General features: G+C 38.0%; 1 protein-coding gene across 1 annotated transcript in view; it reads right to left on the bottom strand.

Annotated features, from left to right (window-relative positions):
• Positions 1–9350, bottom strand: part of Crybg1 (crystallin beta-gamma domain containing 1) — a 186566-nt gene extending 177216 nt beyond the window's left edge. Inside the window, exon 1 of the mRNA XM_048783055.1 lies at positions 9020–9350. Within this exon, the coding sequence (XP_048639012.1) occupies positions 9020–9192 (173 nt within the window). The 5' untranslated portion in view covers positions 9193–9350. The remainder of the gene's footprint in view (positions 1–9019) is intronic.
• Between the last annotated feature and the right edge of the window lie 2057 nt (positions 9351–11407).

Here is an 11407-nt window from a genome sequence, read left to right as displayed (position 1 = left end):
TTTTTTTTTTTTTTTTTTTTTTTTTTTTTTGCCAGGGATCGAACTCACCGAGCCACATCCCCAGCCCTTTTTTAAATATTTTATTTAGAGATAGGGTCTTGCTAAGTTGCTTAGGGCACCACTAAATTGCTGAGGCTGGCTTTGAACTCATGATCTTACTGCCTCAGCCTCTGGAGCTGCTGGGATTACAAGCATGTACCACCGTACCCAGCAAGGTTTTTTCTTTCTTTCTTTTTTTTTAATGGTACTGGGATTGTATCACTGAGCTACATCTCCAGCCCTTTTTATTTATTTATCTATTTATCTACTATTTATTTATTTTTTTGAGACAGGGTCTCACTATGTTCTACAGGCAGGCTTTGAACTTAAGACCCTCTTGCCTCCGTCTCCCAAGTTTACAGGCAAGCATGTGCTACCGCATTGAGCTCAATTTGAGAAATTCTGATTTCCCTACCTAAACCAAGCAGCAACTGGAAATTTAAAGGACCACCTTGCATTCTACTGCCTGTGCCTGACTCCAAGAAAAAAGAAGGTACAAACTAGGCCCACCTCTTAATATGCTGTTTCCTGACAACTAAGGCAGAAGCCCCAGACTCAGGATCTAGACATGATACTCCCATTTATAACATGCACTTTTGAATTTCCACTTTAGGATCTCTTTTTCTTCTAGGATTTTTATCATACTCATATGTCTTGGAAATTATATATTTTTCTCTCCACTACTTAACATAGAAATTATCTAGCACTAAATATTAACTTGATTTCCTATATATATTTGAATTTCTGCTTGGAAGCTCCAGAGCCTAAATCTCCTCACTATGGGAAAATAAAAGAGGCAACATTAACTATAGTAATTAACTTGTGGTGATTAACCACAAGGACCCAAGACCCCTATTTGATCAAACTATTATATCATTTTGTGCCTCATTTTAGGTCCAAAATGGGATAATGATAATACCTACTTCTCAGGGGTGTTATTAATGTACTGAATTAATATTTATAAAGTACTTAGAATAATGCCTGATATACACAGTGTATATTAAACTACTTCTTTCAATCAAATCTTGATGGAAAGCAAAGTTTCCACAGACATGGCTTGAAGTAGTTTTTATAAATAAAATGCTTCCTCTATTTTCTTATCTTATATATATGCATATTATTTTGACTCTGCACCTCAATTGCAAAATAAAGACCTACTCAGCTAAAGAATTTCAAAGGACTACCAAGAGCTTTATGCTACTGTTTATTAACTAATTTGAAAAAATTAAAAGAGTATTACATTTGGTGTTTTTACATAACTGTTAGTCAAATCTCTTACTTGAACTATAAATATTGCCTTTGGGATACCATAACCCTGTTGTTTGATGACTGAGACTCAGTTAGGGTCACTGGCTTGACATGGCGCACAACCATAATAAGCATCAACAGCTGCCAACTTCCTTTGCTCCAAAATATTTTGCCAAGCTTAACACCAACTTACTTTCACTCATCATTTATGGAAAAGTAAGAAACAGAAGGCCCCTGTTAATTCTGTGTTTCATTTTTCTGTCTTAGCTATACATTCAAAATGGACTTGGCTGTAACTTGGTGGTGAGAGATGTTGGGGGATACTATGAAAGGACTTTGGATTCTTTGCTTCACTTGCATGGCCTTGGAGATTCCTGGTAACTTATCAAAATGATCCCCTAGTCTTATGGGGTCTCTGTCGTTGTTTCACTTCCACTGACCAGCCCAATCCCAGAGATGCACAGTGCTAGAAAGACAATACTAGGCAGGTACTCACCATTTAGAGTGAGGACTTCTTATAAATCTGAATCCTTAGAGCATTTGGATGCGGTATTTTGGTTAGCCAGCGCAGCTCTATATGGAGGGAGCTACAAATGGACTGGTAAGACTCATAACAATTGATTGGACTTTCTTGCCAAACTCTCAAGTGGGACAGTCACACATACTTTACTTTGAAAATCTACTTTGGGATATTGAATGGATATTTCAATGTCCTCTGTGTAAAAGCCCAGAATTTATTTCTCTAAATTGAGTTTATGAAAAGACATGTGTTGATGTGCCAGGCAATTTGATATGACTATATAGGTAGTTCATGAGTATGGAATTCAGATCCTTGCATATGCTAAGTACTTGCTCTTCCACTGAGTTACGCCCCTTCCTGTGACAGGTTGCTTTTAAGGAAGAACATCTTGCTTAAAAAGCATAGGTAATGCTGGACTTTCCTTGTCAGCAATTCCAGAATCATTTTGACAAAAGAAGGAGGAGACAACATTTTAGCCTTGTAGCCTAAAGAATAATCCTTTCTGGATTCACAGATCCATCTAAAGAATGCCAAGAATCATTCATTTCCAGTCTATAATTCTAGTATCAATGTTGTGTTCACCTATAATTACAGCCAACTTTTAAGAATCAGTTTTCCACATTTCAAGTCCAATCTTTATTTCTAGTTTCCAAAATGTGAAAGAAGAGTTGAGAAAATATAATCACAGGCTCTAGATGTTTTAAGGAACTGGAGAAAATTATGTATGCATAATCCTGAATACATGATTCTGTTTTAAACGCCACTATGAAAAGAAGTTTCCATAGTTTTTCTTTTGGCCTGGAGTTGAATATAGTTTAAGATGATTATAACCTCAAGAAGATTTAGAGTCTTTGATGATTTCTATATCAGAGAATAAAATTTCTCATTAATTATTCAATATGAATAAAATGTCTCCATGATAGAAAAACAATTCTGCTTCTTCAAGATAATCCTCCTTTGTGCATCGAGTTAACTCTTCTATTTCCAAATAGAAGGAGCATCCTATGCTCCTTTATTTATTTTCATCTACACACCCCACCCTCCATTAAACTACAATTTTAGAAGCAGGGATCACCTTTAATTTCATTGTTCTATTTTTTAGTGTTTGATACATAATAAGTGGTTAGTGTTCATAACTATATAAAAAAGTCTCTTTAAAATTCAATTCACCTTTCAATAAGATACAGGGGCTAGGAAGTTGGCAGCTGTTGATGCTTATTATGTTGTTCAGTGGTATAGCCTGTGCTTAGCATGCATGAGACCCTAGGTTCAATCTCAGCATCAAAAGAAAGGGAAAAAAAAATCCCAATGGGAATTTACGCCATAGAAAAACTCATCACTAATCCTAGCAAAGCGTTTCTAAAGATAGGATTGTATTGCTTTTTATAAATAGGATCTCTAAGTCTTCTATACAATAAATTCAATATGAAATGGAGACTAAATGATTATTTGATAAAATTTTTCAAGGTAGACAGAAAAATTATACAATTCAAGCTTCAAATGATCTTCTCCTTTTGACCAGATAAAGCTTTTTGAAAAAATAAATCACTTTTCCTCTGCATAGACATTTTTGAAATATAAATGACTCATTGGGTGAACTTAAACTTTAAGATAGATACGTGTCTTTAATCTTCATAGAAAGATGGTCGTTTTTCTTTACTTTCTTTCCTTTTTTTTTTTTTTAAGATAGAGATTTGCTCTGTTGCCCAGGCTGGGCTCAAATTCTTGATCCTCTAGCCTAAACCTCACCAAGTAACTAGGATTATAGGTGTGAGTGACCCTGCCTTGAGAAAATAGGTATTTCAAATGAATATTAGGATCTAAAAATGATCTAATATATTTATTACATCAAATTTCTCAGGGACAAATAAGTCAGAAATTCACTCTCTCAGCTTACAAATTAGATTTATAATCAAAAGTCAAAAAAAGACGGGCTGGGCTTGTAGCTCAGTGGTAGAACACCTGCCTAGAATTTGGGAGGCCCTGGGTTAGATCTCCAGTAAAGGAAAAAAAAAAATCAAAGTTCTAAGGGTCTCCAAAAGGGTTTATGACAAAAGGGTTTATCACCACTCATTCATGGACTAAGTAGAATGATTCAAATGCAGAAAAAGAGAATGGATATATTGGTATAATGACAGAGACAAGTGGCAAAGAATTATTCCATCCTAAAATGATGATTCCAAAATCATCTCAGGAGAGGTTCCTTTTTTTAATATTTATTTTTTGTAGTTGAAGTTGGACACAATAATTTTATTTTATTTATATATTTATATGTGGTGCTAAGGATTGAACCCAGGGCCTTACACATGCGAGGCGAGCACTCTACCGCTGAGCCATAACCCCAGTCTCAGGAGAGGTTCCTTTTAAAATTTCAAGAATAAAGTTTGTCTTCGTTGTTCTAAANATCATATATATATATGTGTGTATATATATATATATATATATATATATATATATATATATATATATATAATATATATATATAACACATATTTAATTATATTATATATTAAATATATGTATTTAAGTTATATATGAAATTTTTTTTCTTTTTGGTTAGCTGAACACCAAGAGAATAAACATCATTTTATTGCTTAAGTGGTCCTTTTGTTTTTAGAAGTAGAATTCAGCTTTATTATTCTTTTTTTCCATTTTAATTTGTTACATATGACATTAGAATGCATTACAATTCATATTACACATATGGAGCATGCCCACATAGTAAGACTTTTAAGTCACTAAATGCATGAAGAGCCTCCCTCATATAGACTAACACAGGCATCCAAATACTCAAAGGTACTTCAAAATTTAACATAGCTGGTTACACCTTTCAAGCTTCTGAAGTTGTTTGACTTCATTTACAAAGTAATGATGCACTTATCAAAGCTACTCTCTTTATAAACAAGGCAACAATAATTATAACCATCACTGCCACTATCACTCCTGCTACCAACCACCACCTTTTCTAAAAAGCTTCTATTTTTGGTTTTATTCTAAAACGTTTTTGCATTTGAACATCAAATTCTCCATTTCATATTCACAAGAGCCCCACAGAGTCAGTGTGTTGTCTATTGTCTATATTTTACAATATAAAGGACTCTATCAATCACCTGCCAGGTCCAGTGCTGGGTGCTTTACATGTATAATACCCAATCCTCATGGATCTCTGTAAAAGAAGTATGATTACTTCCATCCTACAGGTGAAGAAGCCAAGGCTTACCTAGGTTAAAAAAAAAAAAATTCAAATGGCAGACACTGGGCTGGGGGTGGAGGTCAGTGGTAAATGGCTTACCTCCTTTGCCTGTCATGCAAGAACCTGGGTTCAATCCCCACTAAGACAAAACAAAACAACAAACACACACACACACAAATAACATTTAGACGTCACAGAGCATGAAACTGAAGGTAAAGCAATAAAATAACTCCTCCAGATCATGGCTAGTGATAAAGCTAAATCAAAATTTCTCATTTATCAGTGGTGAAATAAAATAAACCTAAAATTATAACTGTTGCCTTTGGCATATGAGAAATAACTCAGTATTAATCAGTTTAACATTAGATAAAACAAAAACAGACTTATCTAACTGAGCTCAGTGGCACAGGCCTGTAATCCCAGCTACTCAGGACACTGAGGCAAGAGGATTGCAAGTTCAAGGCCAGTCTTGGCAAATTAGTGAGACTATCTCAAAATAAAATGTAAAAGAAAGGGCTGGAGATGTAGCTGAGAAGCAGAATTCTCCTGAGTTCAATCACCAGTGTACCAAAACAAAAAAGACTTAGTTAAGTCCTCCTCCTCAACCCCCAGTGTTTGGGAGATAAACCAGGGCCTTCCTATGTTAGGAAAGTGCTTCATCATGGAGTCACACCTCCAGCCCTGAGAGCTCATTTCTAATCAAAATAACACAGGGTACACAGGGTGCCTTAAACAGAGAAAATACAAAAGAAGCAACATTTCAACATGTTGCAAAAAAGAAATGCATATGCTGGAGGGTTTTGGGGGGTTTTCCCCACTATACAGCTTTCCCTCTACATTTATGGATTCAACCAATCATGGATAGGAAATATTTGGAAAAAAAATCATGAGTTAAACAAACCTCTTTTTATTAATTTAAAACAACTGTTTGTTTGTTTGTTTGAATATGTATAGACCTTTTTCCTTGTCATTATTCCCTAAATAATAGAGCATAACAACAATTTACATTGTATTGGGTACTATAAGTTATCTAGAAATGATTTAAAGTTACCAGAAAATGTAAGCAGATTATATTGCAATTACTACATCATTTTATATAAGGGACTCAAACATCTTTGGATTCTAGTATCCACTGGGTTCTGGAACAATTCCCCCATAGATTCCAAAGGACAACTATATTGAGTTTTACTTTGTGCCCAGAAATGCAATAAAACTTTAACATTGACTAACATCAAATTCTCCATTTCATATTCACAAGAGCCCCACAGAGTCAGTGTGTTGTCTATTGTCTTTATTTTACAAATACAGAGACCAATATTCAGAGAGGAAAAGTAACTTGCTTAAGTCACACAGCCAGGACATGAATCCATTTTTGTTTTACCTAAAAATTTGCAATAGAAATCATATACGCTCAGCAAATAATTGTGGCCACCTGGCTGTCCCCTCCTCAAATAGAGAAAAAGGTCACAGTGAGTGCTGCATAGTCCATCTGGATCTACAAGTCCTGGACAGATGAATGAACAGGGTTCAAGAAGGCCACACTGGCCAAAGATTGAGCAAAAACCTAAGTGAGCTGTAACCACTCTCTTCAGATTACAACCAGGTACACTTTCTCAGAAGTACTAGATATCTGTAAAGGTGATATAACTAGAAAACCCCCAAAGACAGACCAGTATGTTTAGTTTTTAGAACACTTATTAGTGCAAAATTCATCATAGTTTTGAAGGAAAGAATGAAGTGATTCAAGACTGAACCAAAATACATACAAGAAATCAAGAAGAGAAGCAAAAGTTTCTATTTTGGGTTTTACTCTAAAACGTTTTTGCATTTGAATAAATTATCTAGAGCTGTGTATTATTACATTTTGATAGATAGGAAATGATGAGATTAGGTCAGGTAAGAGAAACTGCCATGAAAGTCTTTAAAATATTTACTGATGTAATAGGAAAAGTACTTCAAGCTTGAGTACCACATTATTAAGTTGCATATTTTGTTAGAAATTTCAATCCATAACAAGGCACAGTAAGCATTTGAATAGATAAAAGTGTGTTTAGTACAACTGATTGTCACTGTGTATGATTTCATATGAGAAAATATCAAGTGTCTTCTCTCTTAGCACCCCTCCCCCATTCAGATGGCCCTGAGCCACTGGTGGTTCTTCCCAAGTATGGACCTCCTGTGAGTGTTGGTAATGCACACAGTGCAGCCTCTGCCTGGGACTCCTTGCTCCTCCCCTTTTCCAGTTAAGCCTCTTCACCCAATCTCCCAGGAAACCTCCCTGGAACCCTTCTGCACTGTCATCTGGCATAGCATTTAGCCACTGTTTCCTTTTTGGTCTCCATATGAGAGTAAGAATTTTTTGATGACTAAGAATCCTTATTGTCTTCTTTTTCTTCTTTATTTGGTAGTGGGGATTAAACCCAAGGATACTTTACCACTGAGCTACAACCCTAACCTTTTTTATTTTTATTTTTTGTTTTGAAACAGGGCCCCCCTAAATTGCTGAGGGTCTCACAAAATTGTCCAGGCTGGCCTGGAACTTGCAATGCTTCTGTCTCAAGCTGGTCACTGGGATTACAGGTGAGCACCACGGGTGCCGGGATGTTTGTTTGCTTGCTTGTTAAGTGATGGGGTCTGGCTATTTTGCCCAGGCTGGCCTTAAACTTCTGTCTTCCTGCCTCAGCTTTCCAAGTAGCTGGGTTTGGGGTTTTGTTCTTTTGTTGTTGTTGTTGTTTTGTTTTGTTTTGTTTGTTTTGTGTTTTTACAGACCGGTGCCACCTAGTTTTTTTTTTTTAATATCCCACCATTTAGCTAAGATTCTCAATAAAAATTTTATTAAATGAATGAAAATAGACTGCACAATTAATACTTTTTAAGGAATAAAAGAAAAACATGTCTAAAATGCCCATCTTGTGCAAGCAAATTTATTCTCACCCTCATTGTTCTTACGATGTATTTTTAAACACCTACAGGGTTCACTGGGTATGGCTAAACATCCAGCACTAAAAATATTTTATACCTCCCGGGTTGAGGATTTATGTAGCTCATTGGTAGAGCACTTGCCTAGTATGCTTGAGACTCCACTTGGGTTTGATTTTCAGCAGCACAACAACAACAAAAAAGAAATGTACACCTGGGGCTGGGGTTGTGGCTCAGTGTTAGAGCACTTGACTGGCATGTGTGAGGCACTGGGTTCCAAACTCAGCATCACATAAATTAATTAATTAATGAAAGGTATTGTGTCCATCTACAATGAAAAATATATTTTTTTTATAAAAAGAAGAAGAAATGTATACCTCCAAGGCATGAAAATAATTGAATATTTTCAACCAAACCATCAATTCTGGTACAACTGGCAAGTTATACATATAGAATAAAACTACCAGAAAATCAATGTAATAATTAAAAAGCACAATAGTAATTACACTTAGAATAATTAGATGCCCCCTAGTTTTGTCAGGGACTCTAATGGGGACCAGTCATTTACCCTTCAATCTCAGTTTCTTCATCTACAAAAAACGGATAACTATCCCTGTCACTTCCTCCTTTATTCAGATCTTGTGAGGATAATGGAAGCATAATATCTCTAGAATGTAAATCTTTACAATAAAGGTATGATTGTTAAAAAAAATATATATGACCTAATCCCCGCGGTAGGATTCCTAGCATCATTCATTGTGGTCATAACCCTTCACTACCCGCCCCCTTTCTCCCTAGCAGGTTGATAATGTACACTTTTGCATAAGATCTTGGCCAGTCTAAATAAAGACCACATGGGTGGGCACAAGTTCTTCTCTCCGGTGCTTGGTCTGATCTACAAGCTGCCGGGGAACAGATCCTGGCAGCAGTCAGGATTGCGCTGCCCGGACCCGTTTACACTTCTGGAGGGTGAAGCCGACCCCGGGCTTCCTCATGTTCTGAGCCGGGTAGTAGAAACTGGCGGTGAAGAGAACCCAAGAGTACAGCAGGACAAGGTGAGGGAAGGAGATGAGACTGGAGGGCTTCAGCGAGGAACTTACCTGGCCTCGCCGACCGGCGCCGGAGGCGGGTGCGGAACAAACACTCCACAGTCAGACCGAGGAGGCTGCTGCTTCTTTTTGGAGCGCCAGATGTGGAAAGTGGCGTGCTTCTTGGGGGCCTTGGACGGGCTGGACTCCCTGGGATCTCCTTGAGGTGGTAGCGACAGTGGCATCTTCTCGTCAGCCTGCTCTCCCGACTGCTCGGACACTGTCCTGTCCCCCGCGCAGCCCTTGTGGAAGAATATACCTTGGGCGCCAGCTCTCCCGCCTTTCCCAGAGCACCGTCGGACCCCGCCCCCTCGGTAGAAGGTTAAAGGCAGAGGGCAGGGCGAGCAGCGCAGCAGCGGGAGCTCTCCGGGTGGAGGTGACTGCACGACAGTGACACAACTTCCCGATGCGGCGCTGGCCGCGAGGGGCGCGAGCCCAGGTGAGGCGCGCGGAGGGAACCCCAGGTAGGGCCAACACCCCCCAAGGTCCCCGACCGCAGGGCAGCGACACCTACTGGACATCCTGGGAACCGCGTCTCATGCCGCGGCTCCCCGCTGAGAGCCAGCACCCAGTTGGGTTTCAATAAAGCCTCAGGTGCAGTTCCCAATTATCGCCCGCGGAGTTGTTGTCTGCTCCTGCCTAAGCCAGGCTGGCAGAGTGAGTGACAGCTTAGCCATGAGCCCGACCTGGAGAAGGATGGGAGAGGCACAACCGGTGCTGGACCGCCCAACAGTTAGTGCTCTTCCGCTCAGGCCTTTGGGTGGCGTGGGCAGTATGTCCTGGGTGTTCAGGTTTGTAAACAAGAGTACCAGCTCCTTTTCTCTCTCCTTCAGAGTCTGAATCGTTAATTTGTACTCTCGTCTCATAAAGCACTAAAGGATAAAATCCAGAAAGACATTAACCGTGTTCTCCAGTTCCCAGAGGACTCAATAGATCCCTCGCAGTGAATGAAATGTCAGTCCCACAAGGTACCTGTCACCTGCTTCACTATCAATGACTTTCTTTTCTCAGTTTTACAATTCTGATTAAATAGCAAACACAACTAATACCCAATCAAAGGAAGTACACGAACAAATTATTTGTGGCATCGTTACAATCTAAAGAGCTCAAGGACCACCTCTTAAAAATTCAATGCAGTACAAGTCCCTCCATACAGTAATAGCTTCTTTCTTTTTCTCTTTGAATATCCAGCCTGTTCAATTCTTTCACTTATTCCTTAAAGGAATTCATTTCTGTTTATTTTATGTACATTCTTTTTATCAAGATAAACCTGTATATAGTAAAACAGGCACAAATTATAAGTACACAATTCAAATTTTTGAATATTTATTTGGTTGGGTGGCAAAATGTTTTCAATGATGGATAGCTGACATTATCCTACAAAATCTTTCTGTATATGGCTTTTATAACATGGTAAAAAAATATAGATTATCTTCAAAACTTCAGAAATCTCTTGCCTACCCACTTCCAGCACCCTCCCCTCCCCTCCTGTACCAATTAGCCATTACTCCAACCTCTTAATTTGGCTCTCCTGGAACTTTATTTCAATGGAATCACAATATGCATTCCTCTATGTTTGGTTTCTTTTGCTCAGTATTAGTCTGTGAAAATCATCCACATTGGTGCTTATAGCAGCTTTTTATTTTAAAAAAATTATTGCATAGTATTTCATGATATAAAAATGCCACAATTCATTTATCTGTTCTACTGTGGATGAACATTTATTGTTTTCATATTGAAACTATTATAAATAAAGCTGACAGGATTCTTAGACATAAGCATTCATTTCTTTGTGGGGAGGGTGTGTGTGTGTGTGTCCTCATCCAGGAGTTCAATCTTTGGCATAAATTCAGTTCTAGTGAATTTTTTCAACCAGTTTTCCAGAATGGCTTTTTGACACTTTATATGCATTCTACTAAAGTTTCCAGTTTTTTTACATCTTTATCATCAAGATGTGATATTCTCAATCTTTTGGGGACATTTTAATGAGAATGTGGTGGTATCTCATTGTTTTTTAAATTTACATTTGCTCAAGAAGCATTAATTGAATTCATTGAGTACTATATGTGCCAGGCCCTGGCTTGGAGAGGGGGCACCAATGGATACATACATAGGTGATACACACCAAAGGGTAGGAGAGTCAGTAGAGGAATATACAAGGCATTATGGCTACCTTGGGAAGGAGGAAGGGAAGTGGTCAGTAATGATGTATTACAAAGGTAGCTGAACCTTTGAGGGCAAAGAGAACTGCAAGAAAAGAGTCAGAGAAGGGGAAAAGTAAATAGAGAAAAAAAAGGGGGGGATGAAATAGAAGAAATCTTAGGCACCCTTGCTCAAATATTCGCACATTCAGTAATTTAGTCTTTCATTTTTGAGTCTTCCAAGCAGAATTCCTCTGCT

This window comes from Marmota marmota, unplaced genomic scaffold (assembly GCF_001458135.2).
Source record: "Marmota marmota marmota unplaced genomic scaffold, marMar, whole genome shotgun sequence".
Classification (NCBI taxonomy): Eukaryota; Metazoa; Chordata; class Mammalia; order Rodentia; family Sciuridae; genus Marmota; species Marmota marmota.
Note: the sequence above shows the minus strand (reverse complement) of the source record. Positions and strands in the feature narration are given on the sequence as shown.